At 35.2% G+C, this 23,571-nt stretch overlaps 1 protein-coding gene across 4 annotated transcripts in view; it reads right to left on the minus strand.

The window, feature by feature from the left end:
• ANKRD12 (ankyrin repeat domain 12) overlaps nucleotides 1–23,571 on the minus strand; it is a 110,570-nt gene that overhangs the window by 64,532 nt on the left and 22,467 nt on the right. For all 4 annotated transcript variants that reach the window (XM_019920683.3, XM_019920682.3, XM_019920685.3 and 1 more), the window contains exons 2-3: nucleotides 19,312–19,449; nucleotides 7,278–7,425 (exon numbers count right to left, since the gene is read on the minus strand). In XM_019920683.3, coding sequence (XP_019776242.2) covers nucleotides 7,278–7,425; nucleotides 19,312–19,398 — 235 coding nt within the window. In that variant the 5' untranslated portion in view covers nucleotides 19,399–19,449. The remainder of the gene's footprint in view (nucleotides 1–7,277; nucleotides 7,426–19,311; nucleotides 19,450–23,571) is intronic.

Here is a 23,571-nt window from a genome sequence, read left to right on the forward strand (position 1 = left end):
TTTTCAATCTCTGAATAATGATAAAAGAGGCAGTACTCCTATCACGTTTTTCTGTTTAGAATTTGTCTTCAGAAAACTTGAATAGTGGACTTGCATCATTCTTTTTGTTCTATGAGTGCCAAAACTATTCAGAAGACAATAGAACATTTCGGACTACAGTATCATTCTAGACCACGGACCTTTCTATAATTTATAAACATTTCAAATAACATGAATTATTACTGACCACTACAAAAGACATCTTAGAAAGAAAGTAGCCTAAATCAAAACAAAGTTTATCAGCTAAGAATATGGAATGCTGCCTAACAACTCAATAAATTAGAGAACTGACTTCTGGCAGTATGGCCAGAGCAAATAATTTTACTTACAAACAATATGCTGTTTTAACTCAACATAATGTTATTCTGATCTTCACATTCTCAATTTATTGGCATATGGTCTTCTTTCCAGGATGATCATTATAGACATTATTCATGAGTTGTTAGGTGTAAGGAAACAAAAGTGTTGGAAAAAAAACCAATTTAGAGAACAAGTAACTCCTAAACACAGTATTTGAAAAATTTAGAGATAAGCCTAAAAGTTTAGTGATGAGAAGGCTTACTCAATCAAAGGGGAAATCATTAATAAAATAATATTTAGACCAATTCTAGAGCAAGTGGGTAAATGGACTGAATTACAAGCCTTTCAATAATAAACACTTATATTTCAAAATTTAACCCATTAAGTTAGCAACTAGAAGAATTCTATGAAGAATATTTGTCATTTCATTTAAAGATAAGCAAAAATTTTAAAAGGCCTCCATAGGTTGCAAAGCAAAGAAAAAGGGGCAACTAATAAGTTGCACCAACAAATCGAATTAAATGGATTATTGAAAGCAGATCATATGACTGTGACAGATGAAAGAATAGTGGATAAAATAAACTTTCAATTATATTCATTAATATAAGGAAGTAGTTTCTCCAAACCTTCCTTTGGAAGTAATTAATCCATCCAGACTCCACACACCCTTTTGGCTTTTACTCAAATAAGTATGTTTATTTTGGGGGCGTTTGCATGTATATTCTTATAAAGATTTAATTAAGGAGCTAGAAAATTAAAAGCTTCCATATCCTGTCCTTTTACTCAACTACTTCTTCCTTCAGTGCTATACTGAGACTAGACCATAATGAGACTATTGTTACCTATGAGGTTTTTGTAAAACACTGAGTGCTAAGCAGAGCAATTCTCTCTCCCTGATATGTTCTTTGCAGCAAGGCAAGACAAGCAATACCTATATTTTAAAAGCCATCTTTTTTGTTTTCAATTGAAGTATAGTTGATTTACAATACTGTGTTGGTTTCAGGTATACAGCAAAGTGATTCATTATATATATATGTATTTTTCAGATTATTTCCATTATAGGTTATTATAAGATATTGAATATAGTTCCTGTACTATAAAGTAAATCCTTGTTGTACAAGCCATCTTTTTAAGTTAATATTCTGTTCTGGATTGCAAGAGAATAAGAAAAATATCACGTATGATTTTAAGAGTGTGCACTACGTCTGAAAATTTTTATAATAAAATATCAGGGAAAGGGACAGAGTAAATCTATAATAAATAATCACCACGAAGAGCACCAAAAGAGGACTATCCTTATTAAGCAAAGCACTAATTTTATCTGCTACTTTAACACAGTTACCAGAAAAATTACATGTGTTTTCTTTTTTTAAAAAAGTTTTCCTCTCCAAATTTGCTTGTGTCATTAAATAGGGTAAATCCTTTAATGGCATCCAAAGCCTCGGGAAAGTAGGCCTTCTACGGCTGGCTGGCAGAGATTTAGTTCAAAACATTTGAACATACTCTACAACTGCGACCACGGACTTTGGGAACAGATCATATTGTGTCTCTTTACATTTTCTCCTACCACATTTATTTACATATTACTTAATGCCACAAGAAAAAAAATCAGTAAGGAAATAAATAATGCCTATTAAGAAGAAACAAGTATTTTTTAAAAAGTAAAGAATGTTGTATTTTTTTTACTTATCTAAACATGCAAACTAAAATGAAGTACTACTGGTTTATCCCTATAGATACTTAGAGCTATCAAACCTAAAGAAAAACAAGTGCCATGATGTTATTTGAGATTAAAGAACATAAATATACTGCTGGAGCCTTTATAAGTATGTATAACTATTTTGAAGAAACGTTATAGAAATGTTTTACCCTTTTAACCCTGTAAACCTACTCTTGGGAATGAATAAGACAGAAAAAATTCAGAGTATAATAAAAATACAATCTGCAAAGACGCTCTATGGCATTACTCACAACAAAATAATTGCAAATTTACTTTGGAGGCTAAGAAGAGATTCACTCATGTGTAGCCTCAAGATAACTGCTCAGTACTTTCAAGTTAAGGGATTGTCATGGCATCCTTTGGATGCCATTAGTCTTGGAAAGAAAGTAAGTACGATTTTATGACGGATAGTGTAGGAAAAAAGTTCCCTTAGGTAGAAACATTAATAACTTAAAGATAATAGCAGTTATCAGTTATTAATTACTATGTCAAAAATTTTATATACAGTAACAGTATTATAAGGTGCCTACTCAATATTCATTCTCCCCTTACTAGGCATACTCCAATTTTGATCAGGGTGACAATATGTCCAGCTCAAAAATATTTGACTTTTCAGACTCCCCAGCAACTAGGGGAGCCTAACCAGTTGAGGTGCAGGCAAAAGTTTCTAGGGAGGTTGTTTCATGAGTAAAAAGGCAAAAGTCTCTCTGGGAGAAAGATACCTCTGTCTTTGGTCCTTCCTCTCCTCTTTTCTGCCCAGGAAGGATATATCCTGTGACTATAAGGCAAAATGCTTAAGGACAAAGGCTACGTATGAGCTAAGGGTAGCAGAGCAGAAAGATGAAAACAGCTGAGTCCCTGACGGTGTTACTGAACTGCTATACCAACTCTGGACTGCCTATGCCTGGTCTTACCGCATTAGATGAAAAAAATCTCCATTTAAGCCAGTATTAGTTTTCTGTTTTAATTAATGTATCGTAAACTGATTTTACATGATATGTCACTTAGAGGTCACAATTTTCTGAAGTTGGTATTATATGCACTTTTATAGATGAGAAAATTGGGACTTACAAGGAACTCAACTAATTTGGCCAGGGCTAGTAGGTGGCTGAGCAAGGACTCAACAATGGTCTGTCAGACTTCAAAGCTTCTGATGATAAACACTATGCTATGATTTCCCTCTGTTATAACTACAATAACTTATCTGGTCAGGATTCTAGACTAGGAAAGATTAAAAGTAAAAGCTAAAAGTAGGTGATAAAGCAAGCTGATGCAGTAGCTGTAAGAAATAATTTGTCTTCTAGATAAGAAGTAGTTGCTTCCATAGGTTCAATGAGTCATTGTACAGATTGGCCTCAACATTTCGTGGGACAAGATTTATAGGAATTCTCTAATAGGATAGGACAATGTGGGATTGATACTGGAATGATATAAGTAGATATACTGGAGATTTGCTGAAATGAACAGTATTATGATACAGCTATAAGAACTCACTGGCATGACTTTGAATTATGCTGTAATTTTCCTCAAAACTTTATCTGAATTTCTTTTCTAGAAAGTGTTATCTTTTAAAAAATTAATAAACAGTAAATAATTGAGAATTTGGAAAGTTTAAGACACACTAGGGTATCTCAAAACGAAGACTAGGAATGACTCAGCCGGTTGATGGCATTACTGCTGATTTTGAGGACCACTGAATCTTCCTTGGACAATATGAATGTCTTAAAAAAAAATAATGACCGTGTTTTATAAAAATAATGTATGTTTATTATTTTAAAAATTCAAGGCATATAAAGAATACAAAGAAGAAAGTAACAAATCATCCCAAATCCTGGAAACAAAATGTTAACATCTCATGAGCATCATGCCAAGCATCCTTCTAAATGTATATAAAGACAGAGGAACTAGGAGAGAGAGAGAGAGAGAGAGAGAGAGAGAGAGAAATCAACTTATGTAAGAATAAGAAAATATCATACATATGTGCTATATTTAAATAAAAATCTGAAAGATTAACTTTAGTTTAACCCAACATAAAAAGAAAATAAACTAAAGGGATTGCTCTTCTCTATAAGAGATACCATATACTAAAGTATAAACACACACATATATAAACATATAGGTAAAATTTTAAATGAAAGATTAAAAGTTTTAAAGGTTAAAAACATATTTCAGTTTCAGACAATTTCAGTTAATCCCTTGCTATGAGAGATGATGAGTTGAGTAGCACTCTTAGCATTTTCTCCTTATTCCCCACTCCCTATTCTTTTATTTTTCACCTAAGTCAGGGCTTATAATATTTACATTTTTGTTCAGGACCTTTAATAAACCCACTAGGTTTAGGCTTAGTTCTACAATGAAACAGTCTCTATATTTAAACAATCTTATCTTTCTGTGTGTGTGTTAATGTATGTCCTGTGTGCATATGCATACAAATATAAAGAATATGACATAATGCAAACAGTACATATTATTTCATAACCTACATTTTTACTTTGTATACTGTGAACATATTTCCATACAGTTTATTCCTCTACAATTGTTATTTTTAAGGGTAAAAGATCATATTTCTTCATTGGATTTACCATAATTTACCAAATCCTATATTTCTTGACAATCTTTTCCTGTTTTGTTTTTTCTATTATAAAGAAAGCTGAGAGAAATATACTTGAAGATAATTTTTACTCTCATCAATAATTATTTATATAGAATAAATGACGAAACAAAGAATAAATCAAATGTTAACAAACTTTTAGTTTTTAACATATGCTGTTATATCTACCTTCAACAAGGTAGTTCCATAATTCAGACAAACTAAAGCAAGTTCCTATTTCAAACCAGTGACCAGTTTGTATGATTTAAGCCAATGACAGTTTTGCCAATCATTGTAAACTCTATTTCTCTGAGTACTATTAATACATTTCATATATTTCTTCACCAACCGTAATTCTGTTGTTCTGAACTACTTGCTTCTATCTTTTGTCCATTCTCCCATTTCTGTATTTTTCTCTTCACATTTAAGAGAACTTTAATTACTAATTATATTAAGATAAGGGTTGTCATATATGTTATAAATATTTCTCCCTTTTATAGTTTATTCTGTATAGTTTCAGCTAATGATTTAAAATTTTAAAAAGATCAATGTCAAATACGGGGTTTGGTGCTATAACTATCTTTCATATGGAAAATACCAGTTAATGGTACTCTGAACTCTTCTTTTAAAATTATGAAAATAAGACGTTTTGCCTTGGGCCTGGGGAAATTCTTCTTAATGCTTTGGATGTGTGTGTATGTGTGTGCATGCAAAACTAAAGCCTTCATCTGTTATTTACTAAAATTTATAAATTCAGCCTACCAAAAATATAGATATACATGTTTAAGTCCATCAAAATCTCATTTAATGTTAGCCATGTAACCTTTTCAAAAAAAAAAATAAAGTAAGAGTCTGTTTTATGAAACAGTCTTAGAGAGAGCTGCAATGTCCCACTAAATTCAAATAGTGGAAAGACTGTAGCAGGGGATAAGCATATAATCCAATCAATAAAATATGAATTAGACTATGTTTATTCAGTGCCTAAAGTTCATGTCTTCCTAAGTCTTTCTTTTATTTTACACCGAATAAAAGACAAATAACCCACTGGATCTAATAACAAAGGTTCTCATGGGAAGTGTATTATTTTGAAACCTTATTTCTAAGTCCCTTCTTCAAACTACTAGTAGGATTATCACTGTCACTGGAAAACAAAACCTGGTTAATGTAAGTACTTTAAAAATGACTAGCAAAAGTTTTCTAAGGAGAGAGTATGAGACAAGTTAAATCTTGTATATTCGAAGGCACAGAAGCACCTTCTTCTCAGCTAAGTGACCTAGTAATACCTTGAGAACAATTTGTAAAAATAAGGAGAGTCAAGGGCTTCCCTGCTGGCGCAGTGGTTGAGAGTCCGCCTGCCGATGCAGGGGACATGGGTTCGTGCCCCGGTCTGGGAGGCTTGTGAGCCGTGGCCGCTGAGCCTGTGCGTCCGGAGCCTGTGCTCCGCAACAGGAGAGGCCACAACAGTGAGAGGCCCGCGTACAGCAAAAAAAAAAAAAAAAAAAAAAAAAAAAAGGAGAGTCAAGCTTCAAAAAAAAAAAGAAAGATTCTGAACCTCTAGAAGAAGACAGTGTAACTTAAAATGAACAAAGCACATAATTTCTTAATCACTCAATAAAAGAGCAATTTTCAAAGTTTAAAACTGTCATAAGCGTTTAAGAAAAATTTTTAGTTCAAGCTAAGAGAAACAGCCAAACATACAAAAGGAAATCTACTTACTAACAGTGTATACTAAAATTAAGTATTTTCTAAAGATTAGCACAAGGAGTTTCAAAAGTCTAGTCTTTTGAAAATAGTCTTTCAAAAAGTCTATTTTCACAGATTCTGGAGTCAAGGTCATTCCCATACTGATGATTAAGATGGCTAGAAAGATAAAAGTAGGATATGATCTCTGTACATAAATTTAGCATGTAACACTGATTTTCTTTGAGTGAAACTAAAACATTCTTAAGAACAGTTCATTACCAATACTTCATTCAGGGGCTAAAACAATTATGATAAATAACGAACATTCAAGTTTATATTAGTTTCAAGAAACGATTAGTTCAGGGCTAAAATACAACCTAGTAATTTATCAGATAGTGGTAATAAGGTTTTAATCTATTACAAATAACTGGGATTTACTGATGTCAAGTATCATTCCTGACATAGCAAAAGTTTTGAGGAAAAAAGTACTATGAACTGGGCTTAGGAAGCCTCAATATTTTTCTTCTTTTTTTTGAAAGGGACATATTTCTGATTCATTTCTGAATCTAAAATGCCTAACTTTTTTTCTTTGGTGGGTTCAATAATTTGTTCACAAAAACCCAACAGCTTTTTCTCAAATCTACCGTATCAATGCTCCATATTACTAAGTAAATTTTCATCACTGAAATGCTCCTCAAGAAATTAAGTTCTTAAAGTGGTAAGAAATTTGTAATAAACACTGAGACTGAGAAAAAAAGCTAATTGCTTTTATCTATGATAGAAATCAAATTTGGGTGAGGAATATATGAATTTCTGCCCCAATGATAAACCTGAAATTCTAAAATACAAATATTTCTCTCTAAAATGCAGTGAACAAGGAATGAGAAAGAAAATCACAGTAAAAGAAGGATTATGATTTTACCAGAAAACAACAAAATTTCCTACCTGTGTCTGAATCTCGTTCTTCATTTCTTGATGGGCTGATGGTAAAAGGAAGTTTACGTTTCATGGACGATTTCTCTTTCATCTCCTTGCCCACATCACTCCGATCAATTTTTGGAGTTTTGCTATAGGATGCAATCTTGTCTTTACTCTATTAAAAAATTAAATATGAATAAACTTATAACAATATTAGCTGAGCAATACAGTATTAAAAAAATACTTTATATAAAGTAGAAAGAGTATTACTACAAACCATCGTTGTCCTCAATGTCCTTAAGGCCCACTTTCAACAATCATAATGTGTTTTGTAACTTATTTCATATTCCCTTTTACTTAGTAATATAATTTTAAAATAACAATAAAACGAAATATCTTGAATATAATGGAACTCTATGTCTAAGATAGACATCATCACCAATAAACAAATATATAAATCAGAAAAAGCAGTCTAGATTGAATTAAGCAGATTGTATTTTATTAATTCCATGTGTCCACTCATTTAGATAAAGTATCCTACCCTCATGCCTACAGCAATTACCAAGTTCACTCTTATGATCCAACATCTGAATTGGTACATACAGCACATCTAACTGGGCTATGAAAACTCCTTTGGAAAAACATGCTAGATACTAAGAACTAAGCCACATCACCTAGCAGGTGAGCATAAAACTATGATAATAAATGATAGATATCCTAACCATAGAGATTTTCAGAAGAAAATGAGTAGACTCAGACTGCAGAAGACACGAGCTTTCGACCCAAGCCAGAAAATAAAGGAAGGAAGAGTGGGAAGAAGGGGCATAAAAAAAAATACTGAATTTTTTTAAAAAGTAGAATTTATCAACGAAAAGATGATTCAGAAAGAGCAAAATAGGGCTTCCCTGGTGGCGCAGTGGTTGAGAGTCCACCTGCCGATGCAGTGGACATGGATTTGTGCCCCGGTCTGGGAGGATCCCACATGCCGCGGAGCGGCTGGGCCCGTGAGCCATGGCCGCTGAGCCTACGCGTTTGGAGCCTGTGCTCCGCAACGGGTGAGGCCACAACAGTGAGAGGCCCGTGTACCACACACACAAAAAAGAGCAATATAATAAAGCTTTTAGTGAGTCTAATCATGAAAATATGAAGAGGGAAAAAAAAAACAGGAAAAAAAAAAAAGACTGGGATTGAGACCTAAAATACAATTCCAGAGGGGATATTAAAAAGTTACAAAAGAGGGCTTCCCTGGTGGCGCAGTGGTTGAGAGTCCGCCTGCTGATGCAGGGGACACGGGTTCGTGCCCCGGTCCGGGAAGATCCCACATGCCGCAGAGCGGCTGGGCCCGTGAGCCATGGCTGCTGAGCCTGCGCGTCTGGAGCCTGTGCTCCGCAACGGGAGAGGCCACAACAGTGAGAGGCCCACGTACCGCAAAAAAAAAAAAAAAGTTACAAAAGAATACTGTATTCATTTTTATACAATTATAATTTTAAGGACTGGAAAAATGGATTATTTTCTTGGAAAACATGTATTACCAAACACTGGCTCATGAAAGAAACAGAAAACCTGAATAGACCAATGATCATAGAAAACAATAAATCTATAGCCAAAGATTTTACATCTAAAAAGGGTACCTATTCCAGAAGATTTTATGAGAGGTTTTAAATTAAAAATTCAGGGAAAATATATTTCCCATTTCATATAAACAATACTACAACACAGAAATAAGATTAGAAGATACCCAATCCATTTTACAAGTGTGAAATAAAACTAATACCTAAGAAGGGTTCAAGATAGAAATTATACCTAAATTGCTTATGAAATAAATGAAACAATAAACTATCCTAAATAAACTGTCCAATCAAAGTTAGTGCCTTAGAAAGATAATATATCATAATCAAGCAGGATTCACCCAAAGAATATAAGAATAGTTCATTATTAGAAAACCTCAAGACAATTCATTATATCAAAAGGAAAAATCTTATTATGATGTTAATAGGTGACAATAACATCTAAATAGACCCTACATTCACTCTTGATAAACCTACTAGCAAATTAGGAAGAGAATGTGACTTCCTTATATCTTAACTGGTAAAGATTAGTGAAGAATAAAAGTATTTCCCAGGTGTAAAGGAAAATCCTCTTAAGCTGTTTTCTTCTGCTAATGAAATGGAGCTTCACAGGCATGCCTTTTGCTTATAAGGTTGTTTTAAAACGTCGATTTTATTATTATTCTGGTATAGTGAGGCCAACAGATCAAGAGATCGCTGCCACTGAAAAGAGAGTTTGTTACTCACAGCTCCCAAGAAGAGGAGGCATGCCGCACCATGAGGTGCCACCGGGGGAAGCACCTAGGAGGTTCAGGAAGCAGAGAGAGGGGAAGGAAATGTGAGTCAAAGCTTTTATTGCGGTTTCCACAGGAAGAAAAAGGCAAGGCAGAGCAAGCAGGTTTAGGGTTGGCTAGTTTGCATAATTTCAGCAGACTCTAGGGTATAGGTGTTGTTTCTCTAGCTGTCTGGTACCTAGTTCTGGGGTGACTGTTATTAGGGCAGGGGGATAGTGGCCCAGAGTGTGAGAGCTGGATATAGTTGGTGGTTGGGGATGGACTCTGGATTGGTTGGTTTGCATATGAAAGGTGTGGTCACACATAAATTGTTTACTATCTCTGGGAACTGAGTAGCCCTGGGAAGGGCAGTCTCCCCAGGGTCACTGAGGTCCCAGATGTCAAAGAATCAGAAACAAAAAGGCATGATTAGTAAAATGGTTAGCCAACAAAGTTCTAGAGATTTTCCTTAGAAATACAAATCTTTGTTATTAAAAAAAGAATTAAGAAAAACATTAGAATGTCCCTTCTCCCTTGCACTTGTGTGAGTAAAGATACTGTTCTGTGCCATAAAACAAGAGAAACCAATTTAATATGTTAAATGAAAAATGTTCACAACAATTTATCAATCATACTCTCCTGAGCAATATGGTGATTAGTGTGAATATTCATTCCTGCTACCAACTTATTCTGTTCTCTGTAAAATAAAATTGTCCTTAAAAGTGTTACTTGAACAAAGTGTTTTTGTGAGAATCTTAACAATAAAAATTATTTTCAGATATGGGGAAAGTAACTTTCAAAAGAAATAGCTATGGAAAAGGGGGAGAAAAAAAAAGAAATAACTACTTCTGATTGTCTTAAAATTTCTATATCATCAAATGGTATAAATACTCTTGACAATTCAGGAGAGAATCACTGGCACATTCTTCTTTCATATCCATGACCTAATAAAACTAAGAGTCAGACTTTTTTTATTTTAAAATAATTTAAGTCTTTTTCATTTATATTAATGATTTTCTTTCAATAACCTACAACAGCTATCATACATAGCAGTGAAAGTATTAATGGCAAGACAAGAATGATCCTCTATCACTGCTGATATTAAACAATGTGCTGGTAGCCTTTACCAACTCAAGACAGAAAAAAATAAGAGGTAAAAATTTACCTAGAAAAAAAGAAAAAAAACAAAAACCGCTTGAAGTATATAAACCAAAATGTTAATGGCTATCTGTGGGTAATGGCATTACAGGTGTGCTGGGAGACAATTTTCTATAGCTCTCTTGCATTTCTGCATATCTTGCAAGCAGAAGCACTAAATCCCTTTATTCTATCTTTCCAAGGATATCTGTATAGAGAATAGCCTTGGAAGACAGAGAAAGTTTCTCCCTCTGGAGCAAAGGGTAGATCAGACCTGTTCACTGTTCAGTATAATAAATAATTTCTCCCTTTAGGGCAAAGGTCAGGTAAATTTATTGCCCATTAAAAAGATTTGGGATTCCTCTCCTATAATACAATCCACTGTATATGTAGTTGTCACCTGGCCTTCTTTGCATCCCTTTGTGAGAAACAGGGCTCAGAGAACAGGCACAAATGGTGATATATGGCTACAGCGATTGCTATGAGAAAAAATGCTTGCCTCTCTATCTGACCCAGGAGTCTCATGTCTTCTGCCATAATCCATGAAACTAATTAGCTTGCAAGTAGGGTAAAACCTCAGATGCTTCATCTCAGACAAGGCAATTTCTATTTTCATTATTCTTATATACATTTTCTAATTCCTCTGTAATGAACATTATTACATTACTTGAATAATAAAAGAAAAGTTCTCAGTTATCATGGGGATAGGAGATAATGAAGGTCTGAACTATACTGATGATGAAAAGGATAGGGCAGAGCTATTTAGAAAAGCAGACGATTAACATCCACTCTCTCACACTTTATGAATTTAACCCGGGTTTTAGCTTATCAGAAAAGGATTGATGAAAGATTTTGTTTTGCAAATTATAGCTAATTTATAGCTAAAAATGTCAGTGGAAAAAATTTTAAACTAAAACCAATGGGGAAAAAAATCCCACAGATTAGCAGTGAAAGGATAAAATATTTGAAGAATTTTGAGGAGACATTTTTGATGAACCCCTGACTATTGTAATATCTAACACGGTAATAAAAGCACTTTATATAAAAAGCATATTGCTATAGAATGGGATTATTTAAAATTATTGTCTATTTAAATGCATTTAAAAATTAAACTTTGGTTCAGGTTATTTTTAAATTTAGAATCTTATAACAGCAATGTCTGTGTCATATTAAGCTGTAAATACGGTCTATATTTACATAAGAGAACAGCTATATAATATTCATTTCTAAAAATTTTATGGAAGGAAAAACTCAGCAGAAGCTAGAGGCTGGTTTCAAGGCCAATCACTCACCAAGAAAAGACAATCCTAAGAATACGCTTTACCAATAAATAAGTGAATAAGATGGTCATGCCGCCTTCTCTCCTTCCCTCTCTTCTAACTTTATTTTGTCCTAAGAAGCAGTAGTAACATGGTCTATAAGCAAGAAATTTGGAATGGAAGTTATGGCCCTTCCTCTCTTAAGGTGCAAATAAACAGTTCAAATATCTATTTAAAACTAAAGAAAATTACTTCTAACAACAGCTTTGGATGTCAAGCTGCTCAGAAATCCCAAAGCATGGCAGTAAGCACCTCGCATACTGCCTCAGAAGGGCTTTTGACCATTACCCAAACACACATGTGGTCTTGAAAAAAAACACTGAATGATTCAACTGAGACTGAGAACAGTTAAATATAGCCCTTTAGGTAAGCCAACTGTTAATAATTAAGGAATTTAATAGTTTGTGTTTATTCTTCCTATTTATCTTATAAATCTAATGATTAATAAGTATTCTTAACTTACCTAAGCAATATTTTTAATAGAAATACATTAGTAAAAAAGTGTTTGATTTTTGCTTGCCTCTATAGTTTTAAGAAATCACACTGTTATGAAGGCAATGGTCAGGACTACTGCATATTTAGTGGCAATCTTCAAAAAATAATACGAAGTACCTAGAAGAATAAAAGCTTCAACAACTTTAGCCTTATAAATTCAAATCCAAAAACCAAGTAGCTCACACGTAATTTCACAAATGCAACCTTTGTGGGACTCGAGGGACATTGTTCCAGCTAATGATTAAGAACTCTCCAGACAATAGGGGCTTCTTAGACAATGGGTGAATTTCCAGGATGTCCGGCCCCCTTCCGAGAAGGAGGGAGATAAACAAAATGTAAAAAAGGTATCTGTCAAAGACCAATCAGGAAGCTGGGGACAAGTTCCCTCTCTGGTCCGAGCCTAAGCCGGGACCAATCAGCAGGAAAACACAACCAAATCTATAATTTACATACGGGGAAGTGGGAACCTATAAAACTGACATATTCGCGCCCAAAAAGGGTTCCTTCTTCGACCTCCTGCGTGAGGACCAAGGAACCCCGGTGCACCGGCCTTCAATAAACCTCTTGCGTTTTGCATCGACTTCCGACTCTTGTTGTTTCCTGGGCGAGTCGAAACTCCTAGGAGACCGCGCAGGTCTAACACCTTCACTATATTTAAGCATTTAGAAATAAAAGTTATAATTCTTTCCTCAAATCTCACATTGTACTCTGTCCCCACAACTCTACTGAGGTCACCTTTACCCAGGTCACTGTAAGGTATCTCTACTGACAATGGCCTGGTCTTTCCTATTAACTGTTGCGGCATTTGTCATACAGACCCCCTCGCCACTCTTTGCCGTGTAACTTCTGCTTCTCTCTCTGTCCTCCTTGCTCCCCCTCTCCTGACTCCTAAAATATCTGAATTCCTCAGGGTATGCTCTCCTCCATTCTTGCCCCACTCTCTTTAGGTGACATCTCGATACCTATAGATCACTTTTCCACAAATCCTCATACATTTATTTCCAGTCTAGCTGTTCTTACCTCTAGACGCATATCTAACTAATACTATCTAACTGATACTTCTATTGGATGCTCCGATGATGAACTAAATTCAACAAGTACAAACCAAACATTCTTCTTCAAACAACCTGTCCCTTTTCCTGAGTGCCCTCTCAGGGAATAGTCCAATCAACTTCAGAGTGGACCCAGACAACTTTTTCTATACATACACAAGTTTCAGTAATTCAATATCTTTTAGATCTGCCACTTCTATCCCCACAGCCACTGCCCACACTGCCTTCTGCTTGGATTTTTAAATAATACTCTAACTGGTTTCTGCCATGGCCCTTCCCTTCTGGCTCACTGGCTACAGGATAAATTTCAAGATCTTTAGCAAGGAACACAAGGCCATAATGAACTGGCCCCTGTCTAATGCTTATCTCCTACCCTCCACCCTTCACAGGCTACATCCTAACTCTGTATGCATTACTTTAACAGATTCTTGTCTTTTTTACATCTCCTGCTTAAGTCTACTCTTTACTCTCATTTTCCTGCTAGTCACATGCTTGAGAATCCAGATTAGGTATCTTTTCCACTGTGAGACCACCCCTGAACACCCTAGAACTGACTGCTTCTCTCCTTTGCCCCATCATTGTACACTCAAATACTTTCATTAGTGTGAACAAAGTATGGTCCCTGAGACCATTTCAGGGGAAATGCGAAGTCAGAAATATGCTCACAATAACACTAAGATGTTAGTGTATCTTTCTCTCTCATTCTCTAAAGAATGTGTATTTGAGCCTTGAGATTATGTGACAAGAGATATCTGAACATCCGGATTGCAGAAGCAGATGAGCATCTGGCTATCTTCCTGTTAAGCCACACATTAAAGATATTTGCAAAACCAATGACACTCTTCTCACCGATACTGTCTTGGAACATACAGTTGTGTTTCATAAAAATATATTATTAACATGTAACAGTTATACTGTTTTTTTAAACCAATTAATAAATTTAAATTTTTTCTCAGTTTTAATTTCTGATTGTGTAAATGTCAACAGACATACCCACATACAGAAAAGCCCTTTAGCCTCCTCAGTTATGCTAAAAAGTATCAAGGGGTCCTGAGAGCAAAACACTTCAGACACAGAGATAGAGCAATTACTTAAGAGTCTTCATAAAGATTTAGACCAAGCCTTAACCACTGTTTTTTTTTTTTTTTTCACCGCACAGCGCAGCATGCGGGATCTTAGTTCCCCAACCAGGGATTATACACATGCCCCCTGAAGTGGAAGCGCAGAGTCTTAACCACTGGACCACCAGGGAAGTCCCACCAATCACTGTTTTATTTCAAGGGTCATAGGAGAGGCACACAACACAATAAGCATCCCATGTAAGGTTTGTTGAATAAAATGAATAAATTAGTGAACTCACGCTCCTTAAGATTTGGCACATTAAAATATATTTTGGGAAACTTTTGTCTATAGTAGAATGAAGATACTGGCAACTTATCTCTCCAAGGAATAACTATAAACCTGGACAAACTGTCGAAAACCACCATTTCAAGGCTCTAGAAATCGAACAAAAACAACAAATTGAGAAGCATTTTCAATAAGAAAAACTGCTGAACTACGGATAAGAAGAGTGATTGTCTTCGGCATTCTTGCCTGGGGTTGTTCTCATTTCCTGGCTAATGCTTAGTTTGCATGAAGTAGTTCCAGGGTGGGGCTGGCAATGAAAACCAGCATCTTTGCTGCCAAAGAGTCAACTTGAATTGACACAGAAGGCCAAAACCCCACCACCCAGTCACTCCGTTGATAAAAATAGCAAGCAGGGTAGGAAAGGAATGGAGTGGAAAAAAACCCCATAGTTCTATTAGCCTACGGCTGTGGTCCCACTGTGGGGGAGCAGCAGCCAGTAGACAAGCCAGAAATTTAACAGGGAGATTGCAGAAATCAGAGAGCCATGGGGGCACTAGATAAGACAGCCACTCATCCCTGGCACTCATCCCTGGCAGACAGGGTAAGTATGTGGGGAAGACCTGAGAAGGGCTAAGCTCTGCACAGACCCCTCACTCACTCAGGGAGACTGTGTGCACACACTGGGGAGGTCTACAAGGGTCCAAGCTCTCTACACCATCCTTAGTCAACAAGGAGCCTGCACACATGAGGGAACTCCTGGGTGAGCCCGACAGAAAGTAACTGCTAGGGCTTACCTGAAAAATGCCTTAACATTGAGCATACTCCCCAACACACATGTATATCTATCAGTGGAAGGTGGAAGCCCTACTGGCTCACGTTTGAGCACAACGCCTGACCAACCAATGGTTGCTAACTAATCCACGTACGTATGGGGCAACCCCTAGAAAAGCAAGACTAAACAAACAAACAAACCCCCCAAAAACCTAGACACCAGTGGTTGTGACAAAGTAACAAACACTGCAAAACCTGACATTTTACTAAAAGCAAACAAAAAACTAGCAACAGTTACAACTGTTAGGTGGGAAATAATGAGAATCCAGAGCTGCTATAATATATGACCTAAACTGTCCAGTTTTCAATAAAAATTACTGCAGCTGGGAAAGCAAGGAAAAAAGTATTCAAGAGAAACTTCTCTGAGTGGGCCAAGATAGGTTTGGCAAAGTCTATAAAGAGGAAGGAAGGGAGGGGAGAGAGGGAGGAAGAAAACAGTGTTTAAAGAATTAAAGTATGACAACAATGACTTAAACAGAGAATATGAATAAAGAACAATTAAAAAAAAATACTGGATTTGAAAAGTAAAGTGACTGAAAATGTATTAGGTATGTTCAACAGCAGATGTGAGATGGCAAAAACAAACAAAAAAATCAGTAAATTCAACACCCCAAATTTCATGAAAACCATTAATCTACAGATCCAAGCAACTCAAAAAACCCCAGGTAGAATAATTGCAAAGGGATCCTAAACACATTACAAACAAAAGAGAAAACAGCAACGAAAAAAAAAAATTAATCACAATTAACGGCTGACTTCTCATCAGAAACACTTAAAGCAAGAAAGAAGTGGGATGACAATCTACTAAAAGGAAAAGTCAAATAAGAATTCTATACCCAACAAAATAAAGGTAAACAGTCATGAACGACCACATACTGTAGAATTTCATTTATATGAAATATCCAGAATAGGAAAATCTATAGAGACAAAAAGTAGATTTATTTGCTATCTAGGGCTGTGGGGTTTAGGGACAGAATGGGGAGTAACTGCTAATGGGTACATAGTGCTTCTTTTTCATGTGAAAATGTCCTAAAATTGACAGAGGTAGTGATTGCACAACTCTGTAAATATACTAAAAACTACTGAATTTTACATTTTAAATGAGTAAATTGTATGGTATGTGAATTATATCTCAAAAAACCTGTTTTTTAAAAATGGCAAAATCAAGATATTCTTAGATCAATGAACACAGAGAAGTCACAGCTGAAGACCCGTCTTACAGTAAATACTAAGGAAAATTCTTATAGACTGTAAGGAAATGACACTAGACAGTAACCTGAATTCACAGGAAGAAATTAAGAGTGCCAAAATTGGTAAATTTCTAGGTAAAAACAAAGAACTGTATAAATATATATTTCTCTTTAATTCTCTTATTTCTTTAAAAATAAGACTGTATAAAACGATAATTGTAACATTCTGTTGTTGAGTTAATAACAAATGTAGATATAATCTATACTACACAGAGAACACAAAGGAAGGGAAGGTAACGGAGCTATACTGGAGCAAAGTTGCTGTATTATACTGGATTTAAGTCAATATTAACCTGTAGTAATTAGCATGCACATTATAATCCCTAGATCAACATTTTAAGAATATAATTTAAGAAACATAGTTTTAAAAAATCATAGAAATTTAAATAGTACACTGAAAAATAGTTTTTAAAAAAAGGCAGCAAAGACGAGAGAGAAAAAAAGACCTGAAACATAAGAACAAAGTGCAAAATGGCAGATATAAATCTAACCTTATCAATAATTACATGAAATGTGAGTGGATTAAACACTGCAATCAAAAGCAAAGACTGCCAGTGCAATCAAGCAAGAAAAGGAAATAAAAGTATTCATACTGGAAAAGAAGTTAAATTATGTCTATAAGCAGATGACATAATCCCATATGTAGAAAATCCTAAGGAATCCACAAACTTTTAGAATAAATGAGTTCTGTAAGGTCACAGGATATAAGATCAGTATACAAAAATATCTGCATTTCTATATACCAGCAGTGAAAAATCCTAAATGAAATTATCTATAATAGCATCAGAAAGAATAAAATATTAATAATTTAACAATAAAAGTACAAGATTTGTACACTGAAAACTACAAAGCATTGGTCAGGGAAATTGAAAATCTAAATAAATGGAGAGATATTCTGTGGTGATGGACTGGAAGACATGTTAAGATAACATACTATTCAAAGTGATCTACGGATTCAATAAAATCCCTATAAAAATTTCAGCAGGCTTTTTTTTTGTGGAAACTGACAAGCTAATCCCAACATTTATATGGAAATGCAAACGACCCTTAATAGCCAAAAGAATTTTTGAAAAGAACAAAGTTAAAAACTTACGTGTTGATTTTGAAAGCAGATTTGGGGTTGCTGGGACTTTGGGGTGGGAACAGGGACACACTGCAAATGGGCATAAGGATCTTTTAACAATGATGGAAATGGTCTATCTAAACTGTATTGTGATGATGGTTGCACAACTCTATAAACTTACTAAAAATCCCTGAATTCTACACTAAGTGGGTGAATTTTATGGTATACAAATTGCACCTCAATAAAGCTGTTCAAAAAAGATCCTACATGAATGTTCAGACTCTTTATTCATATTAGCCAAAAGCAGGAAACATTTCAGATGTCCTTCAACAAGAAAATGGCTTATAGGAAGAAAAGAACTTAAAAGAAAAAAAAGAAAAATCCAAAGAAAGAAAAATTCAAAGATAATGCGTAAAACTAACTAGATAAAGCAGAGACTAGGGATAGTGAAACCACTTAGGAGACAACTACAGAAGTCTAAATAAAGGTTTTGAGGGTCTAAATTAAATAGTAATGAAGAAGGATAGATGTAAAAGGGCAGAATCATGGGTCATTGGCAATGACTAATAATAAACAACAAAAATGGCTAACATTTATTGAGCACTTACTATATACCAAGCATTGTATTAAGTATAATACTTAAGTCATTTCACTGTCACAATTCTATAAAGTACTGTTGTCCTCTATTACAGAGAGATATACTGAGTTTGGAAAAGTTATGTAAATTTATCCAAAGTTATAGACATGGAAAAGTGAACGGCTACTGTGTATGTGTGTTTCAGTACCAGGGGTCAGGGGGAAGAAATGACAAATGATTGTGAGGTCTTGGATCCCCAGCCTCATGATCATTTCTCAAGTAACTGTGTGATCTTGGTAATTTTGTTATTTTAGGGAATGAAAAACAATCTCACTCCCAGGATCTGGCATCGATACGGCTTTTTATTTTATGAGCAGTTACTAAAAATATGAAATCATGGGAATTCCCTGGTGGTCTAGTGGTTAGGACTCTGAATGTTCACTGCCGAGGGCCAGGTTCAATCCCTGGTCAGGGAACTAAGATCCCACAGCCACTGGGTGTTGATAAAATAAAATAAAATAAAATAAAATAAAATAAAATAAAATAAAGTAAAACAAAATAAATAAAAGTTACAATTAGAAAAGTTTTTAATAAATAAATAAAAATACTAACTCAGGAGTCTTTTTCACAATTTCCAAAGAGTCAACAAATCTTTAGCATAATCATATACCTTTCTTCCATATGGTTTTTCTACCATATTGCTGTCACTGTCAGAATTTTCACTCTGCACTGGTTTTGTGAACCCAGATTTGGGCATCTTATAGCTGTTCAACTAGCTTCTTCTTTTATCAGTCTTCTCATCCTGGATCTGCAAAGAATGGATATATAAGGATTATTTGTATACGTATGCAATAAAATCTACTTAAAGTTTATGCACCACAATTAGTGCAATTTGGTTTCTTCCATGTCTCTATAAGATAATTTATTTTCTCAGAGAGGCTATCCTAGCCCAAAGTAAGTTTTCATTTAACAATTTGAGCTTCTAATTAAAGTTCTCTTGCTCAAGTCCATTCAGTTTGTCACTGAAAAGAGAACTGCTTTTATATTTCTTCCCATCTTCTCTAGACTAGTACCTAACCTCCAGCTTTCTGGGTAACCAGCAGTAGTCCAAGTGGAGGCAAAGTGTTTGTCACCCCACCCAGCATGGCTCCAGTGGCAGGAGCTCCTAACAGATTCTCTGGTAGTTCTGCATTGGTCTGGAAATTATTCCTAAAGACTCAACCAAGAACTTGATAGGTGTGATCAGTAATTTTACAACGAATTCTATTTTAAGTTAAATTAAGCCCTTACTACTTAAAATCCCCAGAGTGGTTTATTTTCATTCACTGAACCCCCAGACATCCCCAGGTATTCCGTCACTTTATCAACCTATTCACTGATTTAATCCTTATCATACTATACTGTAATTATCACTTTACATATCTTTTTCTTTCCAACTTGTTTAGCCTTCTGTCTCCTCCTCTACAAGCTGATTTAATAGGTCAAAGAGCCTCTTACAAGCTCTTTTTTTTCTCTTAGAAGTTTTTGCTTGAGAGATCCAGAAAAAATTCCAAAATGTGGGTTTTATATATAAAAGGGGTAGCCATGAGGCTAGACCTGTGTTGCTGTCTGATGACCTATTAGTCACACATGGTTGTTGAAAGTTAAATTAATTAAAGTTGGTACCACACTACATAGTGCATCTGTGTAGTCTGCACTATTATCTGCTCTATGACCACAGGAAGCTCTACTGCACAGCACTGGGCTAGACAGGCTGCTGGCCAACAGGAACAGGACCAGGGCCACAACAAGAAGCACAATGACTGACAAGCCTAATTTTAACTACTTCATGCTATAAATTTCCTATAAATGGGTATCATAGATATAAGTAAGCTACATTCTAGGACCTATATGAATTATTAAAACTCAGACATCCTGAACAGAAAATCAGTAAAATCTATATTCTTCAAATTGTTCTACTGGTGCTTTAAAATCTGTTTGGTTTCAATAGAAACAAAACCAAAAAACCCTTAAATGAATTGAGATAATTGATAAATTATTAAAACTAGTTTATATTAATCTGAATGTAGCCAAATTAGAGTATACTGCAACACAAAAAAAACTGCCACAGTTCAAATAGTTCAAATCTTTCATTTTATAGAGGAGGAAACAAACTTGAAGAAACAAAGGAAAAATTTTGACACTACACAGAAGAGGCAAAGTTTCCCTTGGGGTCATTTAACTGTTTCTACTATTACCATATAAACAGATTCATTTAAACTTAGTACTGTCCTCAAAGCCAGCCCTATGCAAAGCTTACAGAGTTAGAGTTACAAGTCATATATAAAGAGAAAAATTCTGACTCAGAAGCAAAACCGAGGTGCATAATATCTACAGGCATTAACCTAGGTGACACTATGAAGATGAAGCAGTTATCTCCTTTTGTAGACCAAGCAAAACAAGTCACTGGTGAATGAAGAACTGTCATGAATATTTTTAGAGAAAATTAAACGTGGCAATAATATTATATTAATAGACTGTATGTTTAAAAAGCTTGTATTATTTTTCAATAACTGTACTTGGGGCTTCCCTGGTGGTGCAGTGGTTTAGAATCCGCCTGCCAATGCAGGGGACACGGGTTTGAGCCCTGGTCTGGGAAGATCCCACATGCTGTGGAGCAGCTAAGCCTGTGGGCCACAACTACTGAGCCTACGCTCTAGAGACCACGAGCCACAACTACTGAGCCTGCGTGTCTAGAGACAGTGCTCCGCAACAAGAGAAGCCACTGCAGTGGGAAGCCTGTGCACCGCAAGAAAGAGTAGCCGTGGCTCGCGGCAACTAAAGAAAGCCTACATGCAGCAACAAAGACCCAACGCAGCCATAAATAAATAAATTAATTAATTAATTAAAAAAAATAATAACTGTACTTGGAAAATTTTAGCACTAACAAAACTCACAAATGGATTTTTAAAATATCACTTCATTCAACAACGTACTTAATAAATAATTCGGTTCTGGGCCCAAGATATATACTGTAATCCTTAGAACAATCAATGCACAAAGAGATGATCAAAATCACATTGGTTAAATTAAACTTGAATATTTAAAAAGGTACAAATAACCCAACAGAAGGCAGAAAAAGAGATACTGAGGAATGAAAAACAGAAGGAACAAACAAAACAATAATAAAATGATAGACCTAATCCAAACATAGCAATAATTATATAAAATGCAAATGTTAAACACACCAATTAAAAGACAGATTGTCAGAGGAGAGAAAAAAAATGACCAAACTATACACTAACAAGAAATTCACTTCAAATATAATGGTATGAGTAGGTTAAAAGTAAAAGAATGGAAAAAGATATGCCATGCAAGCATAATCAAAGGAAAGCTGGAGTAACTGTATTAATATCAGACAAAACAGATCTCAAAGCAAAGAGGGACATTACATATTTATATACTGATAAAAGGCCCAGTTCACTAAACAGGTATGTAACTAGCAACAGAGTTTCAAAGTACAGGAAGCAGAAACCAACAAAACTGACAGAAGAAATAAACAAATTGATAGTTACAGCTGGAGACTTCAACTACTCTCTCAGTAAGACAGAAAATCAACAAGGATATAAAAGAACTAAAAAAATGCCATCAATTTGAATTGACTGGATCTAATTGACATTTACAGGAAAATCTGCACAACAAACAGAATACTCATTCTTTTCAAGGACACACATAATATTCACCAGGCTAGGCCACATCATGGATCATAAACAAACATTAATAAATTTAAAATTAAAATCATACAAAGTTTGTTCTCACACAACAAAGAAATTAAACCAGAATCAGGGCTTCCCTGGTGGCGCAGTGGTTGAGAGTCCGCCTGCCGATGCAGGGGACGCGGGTTTGTGCCCCGGTCCGGGAGGATCCCACATGCCGCAGAGCGGCTGCGCCCGTCAGCCATGGACGCTGAGCCTGCACGTCCGGAGCCTGTGCTCCGCAGCGGGAGAGGCCGCGGCGGTGAGAGGCCCGCGTACCGCAAAAAAAAAAACCAAAACAGAATCAATTATAGAAAGATAATAATATATCCAAATTAAAAAACAAAGAAAAATCAATGAGGCTAAAAACTGGTTTTCTAAAAAGAAAAAATCAATAAAATTTATAAACCTCTTAGCCACACCTATTAGAAATAAGACAGAACACATTACAAACTTTATACAAATAAATTCAACGAATTAAATGAAACAAATTCCTTGAAAGGCACACACTACCAAAGCTCACTGAAGAAAACAATCTCAATAACTCAATACTTATTAAAGAACTTGATTTCATATTTAGAAACCAAGAAAACCCAGATGGCATCAATGGTGAATTCTACGAAACACATATGTGGAAGAAATATTACGAATTCTACACAAACTCTCCTGAAAAGGAAAGAGAACATATTTTATGAGGCCATCAATACCCTGATAGCAAAACAGAATAGTCTTTTACAAGAAAACTACAGACCAATATACCTCATAATCATAACAAAATCGTCAACAAAATATTAGTAAATCAAATCCATCTTTATAAAAAAGGATAATACATCATGACCAAGTGGGATTTATACCAGAAACTTGAGGTCAGTGTAATGTTTGAAAATCAATCTATGTAATTCACTGTATAACAGACTAAGAGACATAACCATTTCAACAGATATAGAAAAGGCATTTGATAAAATTTAATACCCGTTAATGACAAAACCCTCAGCAAACTAGTACTAGAACAGAATGTGAATGCTTTCTTTCTCTCCTAAGGTCAACAATGAGGCAAGGATGTTCGCTCTCATCACTCCCCGCCCCCAGCTTTACTGAGGTATAACTGACAAACAAAAATTGTATATAGTTAAGGTGTACAATATGCCAATTTGATAAATGGATACATTGTGAAAGGGTTATTAGTACAATCAAGT

This window comes from Tursiops truncatus, chromosome 13, assembly GCF_011762595.2.
Source record: "Tursiops truncatus isolate mTurTru1 chromosome 13, mTurTru1.mat.Y, whole genome shotgun sequence".
In the NCBI taxonomy this organism is placed as follows: Eukaryota; Metazoa; Chordata; class Mammalia; order Artiodactyla; family Delphinidae; genus Tursiops; species Tursiops truncatus.